Source organism: Mastomys coucha, unplaced genomic scaffold (genome assembly GCF_008632895.1).
Source record: "Mastomys coucha isolate ucsf_1 unplaced genomic scaffold, UCSF_Mcou_1 pScaffold22, whole genome shotgun sequence".
In the NCBI taxonomy this organism is placed as follows: Eukaryota; Metazoa; Chordata; class Mammalia; order Rodentia; family Muridae; genus Mastomys; species Mastomys coucha.
Genome location: NW_022196905.1, coordinates 69,052,503 through 69,073,339, shown reverse-complemented (window position 1 = coordinate 69,073,339; position 20,837 = coordinate 69,052,503). Strand labels below are relative to the sequence as shown.

At 38.9% G+C, this 20,837-nt stretch overlaps 1 protein-coding gene across 7 annotated transcripts in view; it reads left to right on the top strand.

Moving 5' to 3' along the window:
- Clock (clock circadian regulator) overlaps nt 1-19,826 on the top strand; it is a 78,370-nt gene extending 58,544 nt beyond the window's left edge. For 4 of the 7 annotated variants that reach the window (XM_031342777.1, XM_031342779.1, XM_031342778.1 and 1 more), the window contains 8 exons: nt 1,913-2,054; nt 3,044-3,144; nt 3,560-3,649; nt 6,926-7,078; nt 8,001-8,207; nt 9,015-9,220; nt 11,459-11,750; nt 15,134-19,826. In XM_031342777.1, coding sequence (XP_031198637.1) covers nt 1,913-2,054; nt 3,044-3,144; nt 3,560-3,649; nt 6,926-7,078; nt 8,001-8,207; nt 9,015-9,220; nt 11,459-11,750; nt 15,134-15,313 — 1,371 coding nt within the window. In that variant the 3' untranslated portion in view covers nt 15,314-19,826. The remainder of the gene's footprint in view (nt 1-1,912; nt 2,055-3,043; nt 3,145-3,559; nt 3,650-6,925; nt 7,079-8,000; nt 8,208-9,014; nt 9,221-11,458; nt 11,751-15,133) is intronic. The other 3 variants (XM_031342780.1, XM_031342782.1, XM_031342781.1) reach the window with 3 other exon arrangements.
- Nucleotides 19,827-20,837: the final 1,011 nt, after the last annotated feature.

The window sequence follows — 20,837 nt, the reverse complement described above, 5'->3', positions numbered from 1 at the left end:
GTGATCCTATGATTCTGGGATCCTGGGATCCTGGGCTTGTTAAATCACCTGGGAGTGTGGCTTTCTCTCAAGTATTTGTTTCTTTATGACTGGCTAATTTTATTTGGTATGATATCCTCAGGGTTCATTATATTATAGCTTATATCAGATTTCCCTTTACTTTGGGGCTGAGTAGTATTCTGCCATGGCTGTATCCTTTTATTAGTCCGTGGAATTCTAGGTTGTTTTCAGTAGTGTGAACATAGGTCCATGTACAGATACCTATTAGAGTTTCCCCTTCTTTTCTTTGGGTGCATACCTAGAAGTAGAATACTAGATCATACGGTAGATTACTCTTTTTTAAATTTGAGGGAAACTACCATACTATTCTCTGTAGAGGCTATACCATTTTTACAATCCCATTGCCATGCCAGAAGAATTCATGTTTCTTCACATCTTTACCGTACTGATTGTTTTCTGAGAAGTAGGGGATTTTGTTGTTGCTGTTGTTGTTGTTTTGTTTTGTTTTGATTACATACAGAGTCTCACTATGTAGCACTGAGTGGCCAGGAACCCAATATATAGGCTAGCTGGTTTCAAACAGATCTTCCACCCAAATGTTTGGCTTGGTCCTAGTCATGCTAATAGAACATGCCTGGTTTTGATTTGTATTTCCCTGGTTAGTAAGTTTGAGTAAGATATCTGGTAAGGGGTTTATATCCTCTTTGGAGAAGTATTTATTTTCCCTCTACCTTCTTTATTTTCTTACTTAACCATTCATTACTCTCTTTATTTTTAATTTTCTTTTGATAGGCTCAGGCTATCCTTGGACTGACTATGTACCCAAGGATAACCTTGAACTCCTGATCATCCTGCCTCTGCATCCCAAGTGGTTTTTGAAGTGCAATGTCCACCTTGTTCTCTCTTTGTTTTGAGTGTTGGTTCTTCACAGGCAGTCTTGCTGTGTTACCCAGGCCGAGCTCAGTTGATCTTCTCAACAGTCTTTGCAAATGTTGTGTTTAAAGGTGTGGTCCAATTAGGTACAGTTACTCACGCCCATAATCTTAGCTTTTGGAAACTGAGGCAGGAGGATTGTCATAAGTTCATGGTTTGTAGTGTGAGACCTTGTCTCACAAGAAACACAAGTATATCTCATCACATGTGATGTGTCCGTTTCTAATTTTATAATTGAGTTATCATTGTAGAGAGTTTTGTATCTTAGATATTAAGTACTGATATATAAATACCTCCTCTCATTCTTGTGGGTTGCTTTTATTCTGTTGGCATTATCTTTTGATGCATATGTTTTTAACTTTGTGAATTCCAGTTTTGCTAGTAAATCTAATGTCATGAAACCATTTCCTTGCGTTTTCATTAAACATTTTATAGTTTTAGCTCATACATAATATTTGATCTACTTTGAGTTAAATTTTTGAACTTAATACAAAAGTCTAACCTGAGTCTTGTTGCTTTTTAAATTGAGAATGAAAACAAACTTTAACAGTATTAAAATAAGATTTTTTTCTTAATTAGTACACACATACACTTTTTAGCTGTATTTTAGGCAAAAACTAAGAATGATTGAATTTTTCTGTGTGTGTGTGTGTGTGTGTGTGTGTACATGTCATTCCTTCCAGTCCACCACATGTGAGGCACTCTCTTCTTTAGCTGTGCACCCCAATCTAGCTGTCCCTTTTACTTTGGGAGATTCCACTTGTCCCTGCCTCCCATCTCACCACAAAAGTGTTAAGATCACAAAGGTGTGCTACTGCACCCAGCTGTGGGTGGGCTCTGGAAATTCAAGTGTAGGTTCACTTAGGCTTTAATGGCAAGTGCTTTTACACACTCGCTGCCTCTCCAGCCCTGATAAAACTGTATTGAGACCCCTGCATTGAGCACTAAGAAAGCATTTATGTTCCTCTTGTCTCCTTAGAGCCAAGATTCTGGGTCTGACAATCGTATAAACACAGTGAGTCTCAAAGAAGCACTGGAAAGGTTTGATCACAGCCCAACTCCTTCTGCATCCTCTAGAAGCTCAAGAAAGTCATCTCACACAGCAGTCTCAGACCCTTCCTGTAAGTGCCTTAGCTGGAAACAAACATGTTTCAAAGAGGTCTGCTCAGTTATTTCTGTTGCTCACATCAGTACTTTTGTCAACCGTATCTTCAAATGCCAATCTTTCCCAGTTTTGAAGTAAAGCTTTTATTGAGAAGCAAATTACTTATCTTTAGAAAAGAATTAAGGTGATGAAGTGGTGATATGTAGGTGGTAATATTCTACTTAAATTATTCCTTAAAAAGAGAAAATTCTACCTTTTATTATAAAACCAGGTAAATAAGATTTGTGAATGGTTTGCCTGCATGTGATCTGTGCACCGAGCACAACCTGGTCCCCGAGGAGGTCAACACAGGTTTTCAGTCCCCGTGGAACTGGAGTTATGGATGGTTGTCAACCACCACATGGCTGATGGGAAGAGAACCCTGGTTCTCTTCAGTAATAAGTGCTGTTAACCACTGAGCCTTCGTTCTAGTGGCTAGAGTCTAGTTTTAGCTTTTTCTTTATTTTATGAAGACTTGATGATTGTCTTTAAATTAGTTGTATTTACAGCTATATTATAGAGCATGCCCCCTCAGTTGTATCTGCAGTGAGCATGTGTGGGCTTCTTTGCTTGCCATTATTTTCTCAGTAATGCTGCAGCTGTGTGATCAAGTGTGCATTGTATTAGGTATTGGAAGCAGTCTGGAGTTGACTTGAATTACACCAAAGGATGCACCTCCTCTTCAATGAGCAAACGCTGGGTTGTTTGTTAGTGTGTGTGGATTTTTATATCTGTAGGAGTTCTGAATCCTGTCCCTGGAGGGTGTTGAGGATGATGAGAAAAAATGTTTTTAAAGTTTTACTGTCTCATATGTTTGCCTTGTCCTTTAAAAAGTAGTTAAAATTGTAGGCATGGATTTAATTTAATAACAGAAAACGAACTCAGTTTTTCTTTTCGTTGAAGCATGTTTTGATATTATTCATTCCAACTGTAATGCTAATTCTGTTCTCTGTTGACTGTCTTCAGCAACACCAACAAAGATCCCTACTGACACTAGCACTCCTCCCAGACAGCATTTGCCAGCTCATGAGAAGATGACACAGCGGAGGTCATCCTTCAGCAGTCAGGTATGCTCTTTAGCTACCGTCACAGCCCTGCAGGGGTCCACTACTGTGGACATAGATGTCTGCAGTGCCCTTTCTGGAAAGATCAGATCTTTTGCTGACATAGGACACTCAAAATCTTTTCCGTATTTGAAGTAAAATGCTAGACTTTTGTTTTTGATTGTGCACAAGTGCTAAGTGAGAACTACTATGAAGTTCCAGAAGCCTTCAGTTCAGTCACCCAACTTTTCATTGAGTGTACATCCAAGGGCCTGTGCCATGGGAAAGAAAAGATAAGGGTAGAAAGGGCAGCTCACTTCGTACTCAACAAAGTGAGGTGGATTGTCATTGAGTGATAAGCGCATCATATTGTATTATGGTGGAAGTACTCAATGAAGTATGAGCATCACCTCATTGTCATCTTTTATTTTGCTTCTAGTCCATAAACTCCCAGTCAGTTGGTCCATCATTAACACAGCCAGCGATGTCTCAAGCTGCAAATTTACCAATTCCACAAGGCATGTCACAGGTATTTTTGTTTGTTTTAGTTGAGCATTTACAAATGATAATTGCATTTAAGCAAATATAGATTTATACATATGTATATATAAATACATATAAAGGCAGTGAATCTTAATTGGAAGTATTTAGAATATGTAGTGACATTTTTGTTATTTACATTGATTTGGGGTACCACTGGATCCTTACTAGATAGAATCACAGATAAATGATGGTCTTATATCTTCTTGCTTACTATGATATAACATCTTATATATAACAACAGCCTACAGGTATGATAATCTTAAACATGAAATATACTAGTTCATTTTGTTCTTCCTTATGGATATTGGAAGATTTGAGTAACTCTATATTCTATTGATTCATTTATTTGTACATGTGCTTTTTATTTAGTTCTGGGTATATATTGAGTTACACATATCAGATGCTGACAGTATTTGTATATATTAACAAGCTACTTGATCTAGAGGGAATAACATAACTAAAATACCATGTTGATTTAGTTTACACATATGACTTGGATCCTTAAATGCAGCTTAAACAAGTGGAAAAAGCCAAGGTAGTGCATGCCTGTGTGGGGAGATTAAAGCAGAAAAATCAGGGTTCAAGATTATCCTCAACTATATAGTAAATTCTCAGTCAGCCTGAACTACATGAGAACCTCAGAAAGAGGGGGTGGGGGGAAGAAAGAGAGAAAGGTGTTTAGAAATTTAAGATGGCCTTGGTCTGAAGGAGGTGTGAATGCTGAAATTAGCAAGAGAAAAGGATTAAGGGTTCCCAGAGCATGCTGTGTGCCTTCTTGTGACTGATAGCTCACTCTACATTTCAGGAACATTAAGAACACTACTAAATAGGAATAAATGGAATGGGAAATCTTCTGACTATTTTACTTGGCACTAAATCCTGATTTCTAGCCACACTAACCTACTACAAGCTCTGTTATATATTATATAAGAGCTCTGTACTCTGTTATATATTATATAAGAGCTCTGTACTATATTATTAAATATTAAAATGAATCTTTACATCTTATTTTGAAATATTGACAGAATTTTTATGTAATATGTAGACAATATTATTTGTTCTTTGGGGTACCACTGGATCCCAGGTTGTCACTTAAGCATTGTTAACATCTTTATAGAGGTGTTTTCTTGAGATATATATTATGTCAGAAAATACAACTAAGCATTCAGTCTTCTGTTTTCATTCAGTATGTACTTTACTTTTTTGTTCTTGTTATCTTGCATTCTGTGCTTGTTTCTATTTTTCTGGTTTGTACTTATTAGAAATGCTTTACATTGTGACAACATTTACATATAGAAAAATAACTAGTTACAATAAAATATGTATGACATAAAAATAAATATAACATATTTTAACTAACATTTTTAAAAGGCATGAAAAAGTTAAAGTACTAAATTGATAAAGTATCTCAAGTCTTTTATGCTTTGAAAAGTAATATTCAGAAGTCAGGGATGATGGTGCATTACCTGGGAGGCAGAGGCAGGAGGATCCCCAGAAGTGTGAAGCCAACTTGTGTATGAGAGTTCCAATCCAGCCAAGGCTACATAGCAAAGCCATTTCAAAAAAAAGAAGAAGAGTAATATTCAGTCTCCTTAGCTCAACTTTAAAAAGAGCTCAGTTAGTACAACCTTTCTGAAGGTAAGAAAGGGTCTCACTGGTACAGTTCACTGAAGAAAGATGAGAATAGATTTTCCATAAAATGAAACACTCTGCTGTTCCATAGTACAAAACAACTGCCTGAGCAGTGAGACATCAGTGTGTCTGCATTGTAGCTCACTAATTGGACAGAAAAAGCAGAAGACTGAAAACCCTGAATGTAGAGTAACTTGTGTGCATTCAGTCATGATTTCTTAGAATTGCTTAGCTTTTAAAAACTGTAGTTTAAACTGGTCTAAGGATAGTAGTAGATAAAAGGTATTATAATTTTTTCAAAGTAGCACCAGAATAAAATATTGGTTGTCAGTCAGATGTAGATTAGTGATAATGATATGTGGGGAAGAAGGAGGATGCTAGGAACTGAAACTTGGGGTCTTGAACATTCTGGGCAAACACTCTATATATGAGCCTTCAAGCCCTTTCTTTTTACTTTTTATTTTGAGACAGGGCCTTAAAATGTTGCCTAGGCTAACCTTGAACTCACTCTGTATCCCAGGTGGGTCTTGAAGTTGTGATCCTCCTCCCTAACTTTGGATAATTCTGCTGATGTACACAAAGAGGAGATGACAGAATTTGCTCTGCATTCATTTCAGGTGCGGGGTACATTCTCATTTGCTAAAATGTAGAAGTGAAGTGAGCAACTAACGAACTCATTCTACTAAATTGTTAAGCTACAATATATGCTCAGGTTGTTGTTTTTCTTTTTTCTTTTTTCTTCTTTTTGCCAGGGGATCACTCTAGCCCTGGCTGGCCTAGAACTTTCTGGCCTTGACATCACAGAGATCCACCTGCCTCTGCCTCCCCAGTGCTAAGAATAAAGGAATGTGTCATCACACCTGGACACACTCATACTATCTAACTGTAGTTCTTGTAATCAGTCAGTAGCGAGTCAGAACTCAAAAATATACCAGAATTCAAGCAGGGGTGATATAAAAATATATTAACCTAGTTACTTAAAGAAGAACCTCTAAGAAATATAAGAACAGGAGGGCAAGCCAGATGGACAATGGGTAAGGGCACCTGTTGCCAAGCCTGACAGCCTAAGTTCCATCCCTCAAACCTACATAGTTAAAAGAAAGAACTGACTCTTCCAAGTTGTCTTCTGACCTACACGCACATTCTGTAGCATGTGCCCTTCCCAGGTAGTAAATTGTATCTAAAAAAAGAAGAGGAAGGGGAGAAAAACCCAAAATGTGAGAACAACCACTAACTTAAGTCAGGAGCACAGCCCAGGAAGGAACCTATTGACGCTGCCTCCTAAACGCTCCCACCTGCGCCAGGAGGGGCTTACCTGGCTAGAGACTACTAGTCACTGCAGAGCTGTAAAAGACAGGAAGCTACCCACAGGCACTTGTGATGGAAGAGAGGCACAAATGCCATTCCCAGGAGCATAAGCACCTTCCTTTGCAGCCTCCCCGGTGGCATCTGTGCAGGTTCCTGTGGGTTTGCAGGCAGAGACTGGATTTGAGGTCCAGCTCCAGTGCAGCAAAGCAGGACAGAGACGGGAGTTCTCGCCTGATGCCACACTGCGATTCTCACACTGCACAGCTGTTGGCACCAAGAGATTCTAAAATATATTGTACTCTCTTTCCATGTGCTGCTCCAGTTTCAGTTTTCAGCTCAGTTAGGAGCCATGCAGCATCTAAAAGACCAGCTAGAGCAGCGGACACGGATGATAGAGGCAAATATTCATCGGCAGCAAGAAGAACTAAGGAAAATTCAAGAACAACTTCAAATGGTCCATGGTCAAGGGCTACAGGTAATGTATTCTGTCTGAGCACAGAGAATCTCTTTCACATTTTGGGTTCCTAAAAATTGGCTTATTGTGTGTGTGTGTGTGTGTGTGTGTGTGTGAAAAGTCAAAAGCAAGAGGTCTTTTCCCCCCAGTTCTATAAATATTGGCTACCTGCTTAATAATATAGAGCCTCTAAAATATTCAACATCACTAGTTTTTAGACTAATGAACTCAAAATTTTAGTAAGTTCAAATCCATAAAATAAAATTGTATTTTATAGAACATTTAAGGTAGAGAGTATAATAGTTTTAGTAAAATACCAATAGATGATTCCTGTTTTTTGACTCAGACACTTATAACATAGCCAACAGGGCCGTCCAGGGCACTAGGGCTTTGCTGAAGGGAAACTAAGTGAACACTGCTTCTGTACATGGTTACAAACTTTGAGGGATTGAGGATACAAAGCTGCCAGCAGCATCCCTCTGAGGAGCACTGAGGAACACAATTGATGTTGTGTGGGAGTGAAAAAATGAATGTGTAGCTTCATGTTTTATTGCTATTACTGTTCATATGAAATGTTCTAATGACTTCTTAGTTGACTGTTAAACGTCATTTTGCTTGGTTTCTTTCAGTGTTCTTTTTTTATTTTTAAACTGTAAAGCATATTTAGGGTGGGAATGTAGCTCATTGGTAAAATGCTTGTAGCCCAAAGTTTGGTTCCCAGCACTCCCTCCCAATATATTGAAAAGTTATTTGTGTGTGTGTGCATATATGTACCACAAAGTATATGTTGGGGACAGAAGATAACTTTGGGGAATCTGTTCTTTCACTATGGGATCCAGGAACCAAACTCAGGCTGCCAAACTGGTACAACAAACACTTGTACCTATTGAGCCTTCTTGCCTGCCAAAAAAATTTCATTAAAATGTAATCTTTATTTTCAAAGATGTTTTTGCAGCAATCAAACCCTGGATTGAATTTTGGTTCTGTTCAACTTTCCTCTGGAAATTCTAATATCCAGCAACTCACACCTATAAATATGCAAGGCCAAGTTGTCCCTGCTAACCAGATTCAGAGTGGGATTAATGCTGGACATATGAGCACAGGCCAGCACATGATACAGCAACAGACTCTACAGAGTACATCAACTCAGGTAAGTGAATAAAATATCTACTTAAAAAAGCCTTTTGTACCAGCTTTTAAATGTCAATAAAAATTAGAGCATAAAATATTAATTATTAAAATATTTTATAGAAAATGTTACTGTTAAATGTTTTTATATTTAATAACTTTCTGATGTATTTAAGGACCTAGTTTAGTAATTGTGCCAAGTTTTATAACTTGCAGACTTTCCGTATGTAGAAAGTCTTTGACTTGCCAAAGAGGCTGAGTAGGAAACATACTGAATAGACAGACTACTGGGGAAGCAGGAGCAGTTTGCTCATTCTGTAGATTTCTGGCATCTCATTACTGTCTATCTGTGACTACATTTGAAAATCATGAGTTAACTGTCACTGGCTTGGTTTAACCAACAACTTCTGTGTATATTTTTACTTGCCTGTGGAGATGCTTCTTATAAAGTCCTAGTTTACCTTCCGTCAAAGCATCCAGACTAAGTCTGTTAGTACAAATCAGTCTCGATTCCTCGCAGAGTAATGTACGCTGCTATCCTTTCTGTTCTGGCAGTATTATTAGATGTTGACTAATAGAAGCGTGGTCTCGGGCTGGCGAGGTGACTCAGCGGGTAAGAGCACTGACTGCTCTACCGAAGGTCCTGAGTTCAAATCCCAGCAACCACAGGGTGGCTCACAACCACCTGTAATGAGATGTGATGCCCTCTTCTGATGTGTCTGAAGACAGCTACAGTGTACTTAATTATAATAATAAATAAATCTTTAAAAAAAAAAAAGAAGTGTGGTCTCCTGTAACTGTTAGATAATCTCCATACAATCTTCTCTAGCAGAGTCAACAGAGTGTAATGAGTGGACACAGTCAGCAAACGTCTCTTCCCAATCAGACGCCGAGCACTCTTACAGCCCCACTGTACAATACAATGGTGATTTCTCAGCCTGCAACTGGGAGCATGGTCCAGATTCCATCCAGTATGCCACAGAACAGTACCCAGAGTGCTACAGTCACTACGTTCACTCAGGACAGACAGATAAGGTAGTTGCCATACTTCATTTATTATTTTCAGATATGTAAATTGGTAAGGCTGGAGAGATGGCTCAGCATTTAAGAGCTCTGACTGCTCTTTCAGAGGTTCTGAGTTCAGTTCCCAACAACCACATGGTGGCTCACAGCCATCGGTAATGGGATCTGATCCCTTCTTCTTGTATGTCTAAAGACAGCTACAGTGTACTCAAATACATAAACTAAATAAAATAAATATTAGAAGCCCTAGCTGGCCTGGAGAGATGCCTCGCACTTACAAGCACGTGAAGCTCTTCTAGAAAGATGAGTTCGGTCCCCACCTCCAGCTCTGTGTGGTCTCATGACCTCTCCTGGCTTCCTCCATGCCTGCATGGATGTGGCAGACACAGTAAAAGAAAAATCATAAAAATAAATAAAAAAAAAATGTATATTTAGGGGCTGGTGATATAACCTAGTTCAATCCTTAGTATCAGTATTATGCTTTTTTTTTCCAAAACCAACAATTTTATTATTTACCATAACATTTTAGTTTATTGCTTACCATAGACAGCTTTTAAAATTTGAAATAAATGTCATATTTATTATTAAAGACTTAACAGATTAATGTTAAATTCTATTTTTCATTCCAAAACTGGGCTGTCAGATAAAGAAGCCACATTGCAGTGCAGTGTCACACACAGCTTTTACAGGCGGTGCACAAGTGTGCCTTGGGTCTCTTTAGTAAAGATTGTAAGAGAGCAGCAACAGGATAGCTTGTCTTCCTGCTCAGAAATTTAAAACTGTATATTAGTATCTTCCTCTATTTCTCCATGTCTCAGATGAGAAAATGTGTGTTTTTAATAGTTTGGCCAAGTGCTACAGCAGAAGAAGTGGCTATGAACTTGTGGTTTCAAAGCTTAGATGTCTGAATTGATGTAGCTGTTAAAGAAAAAAAGGCATTTGGGTCTTGAGTGAGAAGTACAAATAGCTGGATTAAAATAAATTTTTGCATAATTACAGTTTACTGGGAAGCTTTTTTTTTTTTTTAAATTATAGGACCTCTGTGGTCTTAAATACATGCTATGAAATAGTTTCATGTTTTTATTTCCTTTACAAGTATGCTGCTGCTTACATATTTTGCAGTTATATTGAGCAATATGATAGTTTTTAAATAACAATAATGTTGAGACCAAGGAAACTACAGGATTATATAGACAATGAGAACAGAGAATCTGATCTTTGGAGCTCACCTTCCTCAACTTAAAAAGCCCAGGCTTAGCAGTCCCGTTCTTGGGAAGGTCTCATGAATGCACATGGGAATGCCCTCTGTGGGCTGACTCTCATTTATGTTTGGTGTTTTGTTTGTTGCTGGTGATGGGATCCAGAGCCTTCTGCATGCTCGGCATATATACTGCTCTGATGTACATTCCCAACCAGAAGATAAGGCACAGCCACATAGACCCTTTCCTGCTCATGCTTCCTTCTGGTCATGGCTTTTTAATCAGAGCATTAGAAAAGGAAATTAAGGCAACAGTTTTCCTAGTCTGTGTGGTTTTTCTTTAATAGCTGTCCTGATTGGTATGCAGTGGCTTTTTGTGGTTGCTTTCATTGACATGTCTCTAATGATTAGGTCTAGTAAAGACTTTTGATGTGTCTCTTGGCTATTTGTATTGTTTGGAGGAAAGTTTTAACTTCTGTCCAGTTTTTAAATGGGTTGAATGTTGTTTGATTGTAAGAGCTCTTTACATAGTTGATTAAACTTGACATCATCCAGTTGATTTTTTTTTTTGTAATGTCACTACCACCTTGTGATTTTAGTGTCGTCAGTGAGATCATTGCCAAGTTCAGTATCATGAAACCTGTGTACTGTTTTGCCTGAGTGTGATGTTTACATCTTGTGTTTATGTCTTTCACTCATTTTCAACTAGTTTTTATATGTGATATGAAAGGCTCTTCGTCTTGAGTATGAGTATTTTTAAAAGTGTTTTGGCTCTGTCTATTTTTGTTATAATTTGTTCATTATACTATATATTTTTTGTTTCACTGATATCCCCTGAAAAAAAAGTCTTTTAAAATTATTTTTGGTTCTGTGCAAACACTCTACCACTCTACATTCCTAGCCTCCAAGGACAGTCTCTGAAAACAGAAACTGAGAACATATGCTTTTATAACATAATGAACCATTTCACTGGGTATTATCTAAGATAAATACTCCACTGACAGGCTGAGTTATGCACTGTCCTTTTGACTCCATTTTGTTTTCTCTCACAGATTTTCTCAAGGTCAGCAACTTGTGACCAAATTAGTGACTGCTCCTGTAGCTTGTGGGGCTGTCATGGTACCAAGTACCATGCTTATGGGTCAGGTGGTGACTGCCTATCCTACCTTTGCCACACAACAGCAGCAGGCACAGACATTATCAGTAACACAGCAGCAGCAGCAGCAGCAGCCACAGCAGCAGCAGCAGCAGCAACCACAGCAGAGTTCCCAGGAGCAGCAGCTTCCTTCAGTTCAGCAAGCAGCTCCAGCTCAGCTGGCCCAGCCACCACAGCAGTTCCTACAGGTAACTAACGCCCCAGGGAGAAAGACGCTGCGGGGAGGGATGGCTATTTTATAATCAAATGAGATGGTAACTGAATAAGTTTGTAAAGGACCTGGGACATTCTTAAAAGCTTATTGTGGGATTTCAATTTCTAAAAAAACAGATAACAGTATGATTGGCTGTTTATTAAAGTCTTGCCTAGCCATACTCAGTTATCTGAACTTCTGGGTAGTGGCCTACTTCCTACTCATATCAGGTTACTTAGTGAGCCTCCTTTCTCTCTTGAAGCCAATATTTCCAGAATTTAATAAAAAACTATTTTTTCTTAGATACAATCCAACTGTACTTACTAGGCAGGTACCTCAAGAAGGATCCCCTTCTCAGCCTACGAGCTACCTTATCAGATCAAATTTTATTCGACTGTGATTTTGTTTTATTGTGTTCCTACCTGGCCTGGAACTCACAGAGATTCTCCTGCCTCTGCCTGTTGAATACAGGCATGCACCACTATACCAGCTTATTAGAATTTTCCTGTTAGAAATTCATGTCGGAGGCGAAGTCCAGTGTAGATGCAATATAGGTTATCATTAGAACTTGAGCTCTAAACTCAGGGTGTCCTTAATTGAGTTATGGCTTCACCATATACATGTGAGCTTTGGCATAGCACTTTAATTCATCAAACCTCATTAATACATTGGACATAATAATAGCTCATGCTTCGTGCCTTTTTTTTTTTAAAAAAACATGTAAATTGCTAAATATACTGTAAAGTATGTAGCTAGCTGGCATTGATGACCATGATACTGGCAAATGTAGTAAGACATTTGTATTCACGACAAAACCCATCCATATATCATGTGGATTAGTCATACAGAATGCCTATCCATGGGGTCCAGAAGAAAGTCACCTGGATGGGAATCCTCAACAAAGAACCAACTAGTTTCTAGACTCCAGTGTTGGGGAATCTGGTGGGTTTTCTGCTGGAGTCCATCTGGGCTAAATGAAATATATCCATAGGGCTTAAGTCTGAAGTACTGCAATTAATAATGGGGTTAGCTATTATTACAAATAATAAACCAGTCATAAACTATTCTTTAGGTGACTATAATACATAATTGATATATATGGATATATATCCTCTGAGAATTAAACAGAAACTTAAAATGTGATAGGCCTTAAGGTCTCAGTGTCCTAAATCTATCAAAGAAGACAGGCCGTTAAAAAGAATGAACATTTCGGGCCATGGACGTGGCTTAGTAAGTAAAGTGCTCTCTGCTGAGCCTGGCGTCCTGAGATCCATCTCCAGATCCCACATGGGGGAAGAAGTTGTTCTCCGATCTCCACATCTGAGCCCTGGCAGGTGCACACAAAAACAATGCATAGATGTTTAGAAATATTTTTAATACAATGGACAGTCTCTTCCCTGCCCCCACCACAGAAGTGCACCCTGCAAACAACAGAACCGTAAAGGTACCAGATGGGCAGTGCTCCCTAACATATCCATATAGATAATAAACATATAATCTCACCTTTCTAATGGACTGCTTTGAAACTGTACTTGTCTTATAGTCAGGGAATTAAATAGTATAAATCTCTTTGTCTTACTAAGACTTGTTCTAATAACAAATCAAGAAGAAAAATTGTAAAGGTCCTTGACAGGTTTTCATGTCTTAACGTTTGAAGCCCGTCCTTGTGTTTGTGTGCATACATTTCCTTCATTCATACTTGGAGATGTCAGTCGCCCACTTTAGCTTTAGTTCAGACACGTTGTAGCAAGTGTGTTGTGTTCCAGAAGTACTTTCCTTGAAAACTCTCCCATTTTCTTAGCTAGCCCCTTTTTGTGTACCAGAGTTAGAGACTAACACACAGCCAGAAGTTAAAACATGGTGGAAGAAACAGTCATAAAATTAAGACTTTCAAGGTGTCAGACATGGGAAATGAAGCACCCAGGGTGCCCAGAGTAGTGATAGGGAGTGCTGTTGTTGCTTTATGCTGTTACCTCATACACATAGGACTCCTGTGGCCTCCTTTTTCTTTAGTGTTAGTAAAAGTGGCTACTATGCTGAGTTTGAAGAAAGTGAAAAAGGCCAAAGCTGAAAGAAGTGGACAGCCTGACCGAGTCACACATCTCCAGATGGAATAGCTCAAGTTAACCCAAGTCTACTTAAGGCCTGTGCTTGCTGTCTGACTTTACCTTTTGTTTTTTTGAAACAGGGTCTGTAGTGAGAATTTTGGTTTCTTTAAAAACACAGAAATATAAGAATGTTTTCATTTTAATCTCGGGTATGGGATATGAGGCTGCTTCAGAGTGGTCACAGTAGCTGGCTATGATTTGCCTCGTCCTCTAGCAGGGATGTGAATTGACCCACTGCAGATAGGTTCTATGATTGTGTGAAATTCTGGGGACTTTTCAGAGGGTATATGTTAGCTAGGCTCCTGAGAGATGGTTGGTTGGTTGGTTGCTGTTGGCCATGGTTTGTTAAGTAGTTGTGCACAAAGAAGAAATTAGCTGTCCTGATGGTGAAGATCACACTTGCCCTAAGAAACTCAACACCCCTAATCAGCACAAAGTGGTCTTTGTTTTGTTTTGGGGGGGCGGGGGGAAGGTTTGTTTAGAGACAGAGATTCTCTGTGTAGCCTTGGCTGTCCTGGAACTCACTCTGTAGACCTGGCTGGTCTCGAACTCAGAAATCCACCTGCCTCTGCCTCCCAAGTGCTGGGATTAAAGGTGTGCGCCACCACTGCCTGGCAAAGTGGTCTAATAGCATTGCCTTCCATTCTGACTTTATTCAGGGATCTTCCTTTCCTTTCCATCTTTCTCTCTAGTGTTAGGGGATTGAAAGGGTGGAAAAGTGGAGAAGGGTGGAAGAAAGAACAACACACAAAGTAGCCAGTGCCCTCTACAAGGGTCTCATGAGACCTGTGGTTCACCGTTGGTTGGCCAGTGAGCCTCAGAAATCCTCCTGATTCTTATCTCTCACATACTGGGATTACAAGCTAGTTACGGATAAAGCTGTTTTCTTAATTCTCAACTTGACTCTTTAGCAACAGGCAGATCTGTGTGCACTGTCTGTCTGACCAGGCAGTATACATGCCCTATCCAGAAACAGCTGTGCTCTAGTTTACTGCTTAAAAATTTGGGCCTGTGGGAAATAAAGTAAAACTATGTGGTTTGTCTCAAGACAGATTATAGTTTGTACCATGAAATTCCCATCAAGAATTCCTCTAAAAAGTTAAATTTTATTATGCTTTCAGAAAGAAGGCAGGGTTTGTTTTCCAAAAATAGTTTTTAGATTAGCAAACAAAATGAGAGTTTAAAGCCCTCCTCTCTGTGGACAGTGGGCCATGTGAAATGACAAGTGTGAAGACATAAAGCCACGCTGCATAATCCTTTTTGTTTTTAGACGTCTAGGTTGCTCCATGGGAATCCCTCAGCACAGCTCATCCTCTCTGCTGCCTTTCCACTACAGCAGAGCACTTTCCCTCCTCCGCATCACCAGCAACACCAGCCTCAGCAGCAACCACAGCTTCATCGGCACAGGACTGACAGCCTGACTGACCCTTCCAAGGTCCAGCCACAGTAGCACACATACTTCCTCTCCGACGAGAGAGGAAGGAGATGGTCAGAAAGAGTCGCTCAGATGGCATGCGGTCAGAAGTTCAATAGTTTCGTGAGGGTAGTCTTGAGTGTTCAGTTCCTTGATTAGTTGGTAGGGAAATGCTGCCCAGTGCTTCAGATGTCCATTAAATACCAGCCAGTAGGAAATGGTTATAGGGACACAGCCAATTCTGACAGTTTCTTTGCCCAGGTATTTTTTGATAGAAAGAGTATATTGCCAAATGCTAACAAGCTCAGCTATCAACCAGATCTTTACTGAATCAGAAGAGCACTAACAATGTTGGTAGCTTTAGTGGGTCTGTGCCTGTATCAAATATCACAGAGGACACACCACTGCCAGGGGTTTGCTTAGAACGCCATGAAGATAGTCCAGTAGTTAGTCGTCCAAACTCCCTCCCTGTTAGATAATGATGGAACCGTGATTACTTGGAGAATGCTGTGCAGGATTCTCTGTACAGATGCTGTAGAGATGTCTATGTCTGGATGGAGAAAGAAAGCAACTTTGTGTATACAGCATGAAAGCATTATCTGTCCCTCACAGGTATGAGTACATTTCATTAGGTTTTGACACCATGTACAAACTGATAACAACCTCTCTTTTTTCATTTTGTTTACAACACAGTAGTGTTCTATAGTTACTTTTCCAGGGCACAAGTCTTTTTGTTCGTGCTTTGGCTGTGATGTCACAGTTTGTTCAGTGAGGTAATAATGTGCTGCTGGGAATGGAATTTTTTTTTTTTAAGGTTAAATTATTGCTACATTTCCACTTATTCAGAAATATCCCTTATTTCATTATTTTTCAATTATGTTTGAGAGAATTGCACTGCTTTATTATTTTAGATGGTTGGTTGAGAGTTTGATCACATATTTTGATATATTTCATAGTTGGAATATTTATGTAAATGGTTTTCAACAAGCCTGAAAGTAATTTCAAGAATGTTTCAGTTATAAGAGTAAAGTTTGCACACAAAACATTTTAGGCACTTTTTTAACATTCTCAGAGGTGGGAATTTTAACTTTTAGGATTTGTTGGAATCTTTTTATTATCCTTAAAATTTTCAATGCTTCTTTTAGTCAGAAATGATTCAGGGTTATTTGAGGGGAAAAAAAAACCCATAGTGCCTTGATTTTAATTCAGGTGATAACTCACCGTCTTGAATTCATTGTCTGGTTTCAGTAGCAGTTTTGAAACCTTAGTACATTTTTAGCAGCATGTGGATCTCAGTGTCATTCTCAAGTTCCCATGAAGACTGCTATGTCTCTTGGACTGCTCTAACAGCATCGCAGTTGGTAATGTGATCCCAAAATTGTTTCCTGTTTGTATCTTCCTTTAAAGCTAAGTAATTCTTTTAGGAATTACCAGTAAATACTTGCTCTGAGACAAGGGACAAGTTGTCTTTAACCTTCATCGCAGCACTAGAATAATGTAATTCACATGCTTTTTAAACATCCATTAAGATTTCATTTGGCAATATCATTCTCTAGAGGTAATAAACTCCAACAAAGCTACATACATTTTAAAAGGCATTTTTTTAGATTTTATGGTACTAATAATGAATTTTTCAATTACAGAACAAAAGATCAGTAGAAAATAGAATATCAAGTATTACTGAGAAAAGGGAGGACAAGTGTGGCACATTAGAATTGACCTTAAAAAGAAAGTGTGTGATGGTGAGGTGCTAAACAGAGGTTTCAGCAGTGAAGATAACATAACCTAAGGTAGAGTTGCTAGACAAGGGCTCAGGGGAACTCAGAGTCAGCTGCCTGTCTTCAGCTTTGCTCTCATCCTAAGTGTGTCTTTGTTTTCCTGTTTACCTGGCTGCAATTAAGTTATAGCAAGTTAGTGATGAAAAAGAAAACAACCAAAGAAAATTGGTACCTACCCTTCTGCGAAAGAAGTGTGGCTAGATACCAGTCAGTAACTCACATATCACAGAGTTCTTCTAGCTGACATTCATACGAGTACCAGAAATAGTTGTGAGAATACACATTTATGCAAGTTTGTACACATGTGATGAAATCAGTGTAAGTAGAGCACCCATGTTGCTTTTCTCCCTTTCACATTGCCTTCTTATCTTTCACCATTCCATGTCCTCTGAGTTGTGCCTCATTTATCTTTTTGCATTACATAGTGATAAGAATTTAGCTACAGGAGATACAACATGCTAATTATGTAATTCCTGTTGTTCTTCACAGTTCATTTTCCTGCTTAAAAGTAGCAGATAAAGGAGCTCCTAGCTGCTCAGATTGCTATCCATACAGAGATTCATGCTGGGCAACAGTTGTCAGCACTAGCTGCCTCTTAGCTCCTTAATTCTTTGGTTTCTTTGAATGGCAAACTTTGTCTGCTCCCCACATGGCTCCAGTATTCTGATGAAAGTTCATCTTTTGCCTGTCCATTTCTGTAGCCAAAGCTGACTGAAACCCCAAACCTAAATCATGAAGATACCAAATAGAAACACTTCTCAGCTTCTTAGAAACCTCACCTTCTCTTGCTCTATTTCCTGAGGATTTGATTTTCTTTGAAAAATTTGATTCTGGGCAGCTCTTTTTAAGAACTTATTAGGGTGAAGGCCACACAGGTTGCTCTGCAGGTACCTGACTCTGAACTGCTTCTGTATGGGGTGACTTGGTGCTGCTGCACACACAGGATTAGGACAGTCAGCACAAAGCTGCTCTTGAGGCTGGTGTCAGACCAAGCCTCCGTACTGAAAGTAGTCCTCTTTTCTTCCTTAGATCCCATGAGAGGAGAGCAACCTTGGTAGGTGGGCTTGCTTGCAAATGAGCACTAAAGCCCTTCCCCAAGTCTGTCCTAAGTCAGAGTAGCATTTAGAGTGCTGTGCTCTGCTGTCACATAGACATGGTTTAAGAATGTACTACTAAGAAAAGAATGCCAGTGCTTTTGAATAGTTTGTTATAGAAAACTCCATGCTAATTAGCAAGTGTTTGAATTCTGTGTGCTGTATAGTTGGTCATTGCCTTAAAGCAGTCTCTTAGAAGTTGGGAGCACTGAAGCAGTCGGCCATATATGGGCATAACGTTGAGGGAGATAAGCCTTGTACAAGCCTTAGAAAGGACCCTTAGTCTACACAAGTAGATTCTTTTCACTTGGATATTACTGTGTTTAAAATGTTTCCACTATGTTGATGCAGTTTTTTTTTTTTTTAAAGTGGAACACAGATAGGATTTTAGTATTTCTTTTTTTCTGTTTCTTTGGTGATTAAAGGTTTGTTGGTAAACATTTGTGTAAAAGTTGTTCAAGCCTATAATCTTTCCAGTACCTATGGTCCTGTTCTTAGTACCAGAGTCCACCATGGAAAGTATAAACACTGGATATTAATATTGCTGAGGGTGCATAGCCAGGAGTGAGCTGACTGGAACTTCTCAGTGGTGAAGAAACAGCACAACGGCACTTGCCATCTTCATAGTGATTGCATAGAGACCTTCTAAGTTTGTCTGGATTGAGTGAGCACTCTTCTAAGAGGAGCTTCTCAAGTGAATGCAAAGGAAAAGAGTTGACTATTTTTATAGCATATTTAATATATTTGTATATAACTATGAGTGTAGTTGGACCCTCCACATGCCTCCCACTTTTCTAACTCCCTCCCCTTCTGCCGTAGCCCTAGTAGAGCCTCATCCGCATGGGTAATGTGCCTACTGTCAGCCTACCTACCAAAAGATAGTGCTGCTGCTTTCTGAGACAGGTGAGATCCGACTCTCATGCCTGGGGATCCTTTATGGGAGGAATAGCACACACTTAGAACAACATACCACAGTTTAAAAGCATCATTTTGAAAGGTAATAAGCACTTTATTGCAATTATTCATTTAGATAAAGTTTGTATCTTAGGCATTAACCATTTTTAAAGGATCCCCTAATCATCACTTAGGTGAAATTATAAATGACACATTTCTGAGAAATGTTTAGATCCAGTGAACCGTAGCAGGTTTATGGGAGTGATTTCAAGGTAGCCAAATAAACTTTGAATTTTGTTTTGAATGTGGTGGAGTCAGGAGATTGCAGATGCAGTTTGATTTAAACACTATTGTAAACCTATCTTGCCTATTGTGTGGACACCAAAAGAGACCAATGAGCCTGTTTATTTTCAGAGGTCTAGGAATATGCATCTGTCTGAGTAGATATACAGAACTAATCTATAAACGGTTGGTAGTAATATTTTAGGATACAGTAATTTCAAGAATTATTGAGTGTTTTAAATGTGCCCTGAAATGTTGGCATGTCATTTCAGCGTTTCCATTTGAGTTGCTCTTGTAATATTTTTGCACAAAAAGGACTGAGAAAAGACTGCTTTGGTTGAAGAAAACTATAATTTGGTCTTATTTTAATGTCTCCTGTGGAAACACTGGAGGTAAATTTGTTGGCATAGTTACTAATTCAGGATATTTAAAACAGTGTTGAACAGCTCATCAGAAATTAAGCAAACTTATATATTTAAAAATTAAAATTCTTTTTTTCCACGTGACTGTTTTGTATATTTTTTCCGTTGTCATACCATTACATTCCTTGTTTTTTCTGAAATAATAATTTGTGAAAGATTTGAGTAGTCAACAATACTTTTTAAGATGCCTGGGTTTTCCCAGGAAAATGCCCTAGTGAAATAAGTTATAATTGTATATAGTTTGTGGAGACTATTGAGATTCCATCAACACCACCAGCAAACACTGAGGTGCTGAACCAAGCGACAATCACAATAGTAAGTATTTACAGGACTTAGGAGAGGCTGCCAGGAACACTTGTTCACAAAGCAGTTCTCTGGGTTTCCTAAATAAAATGGCTGTGTATTTATATTTGTATCTCTACATTGTCTAGTTAGTGATTTGGTCTCCTGTATTTAATTTATTGCATCATTATCTTGTCCTGGGAGAACTTGCTCTTGTTTGGGGCAGTCACTACCCCATCCTCTAGTGACTCTCCACTGACAGATCATTGGGATCCCTTTGTACATCAGGATGGTGGTGGAGAGTGAACCTGAAAAAACATTAAAAGCTAACTCCTTTCAGCTCTGGTCATATTACTCAACCTTTTTCTAGTGTCACTTGTTGCCTTCTCTGATTCATAGGCACTTTTTATACAGTTGTTTCCCCAACACAGTCAAAGGCCAGTAAGCCAGAAAAAAGGGCACATGTTGCCTGTTTTTGCCCATTTGGGGAAATGCTAGCAAAGTAATATCTATTAATGGCTGTCATCATGATATCCATATATAGAAGTCCTTATATATAGTTGAACAATGTATGCACACTGAAAACTTTGAAAAGTTGGCTGTCTTTAGATCCTCCATAGTGCAGTAAAGTGGTGCTTGAACATGGAAAGCCTAGCTATGTGATGATCCTTCCTGCTCACACAGACTGGGATATGATCCTCCTTTAGCACTATTGCAGCTCTGGAGTTCCACAGACAGGGTCTAACATACACAGGGATCCCCTGGAGAAGTTATTAAAATACTGTCAGACACAAAATGGGTTTAATTA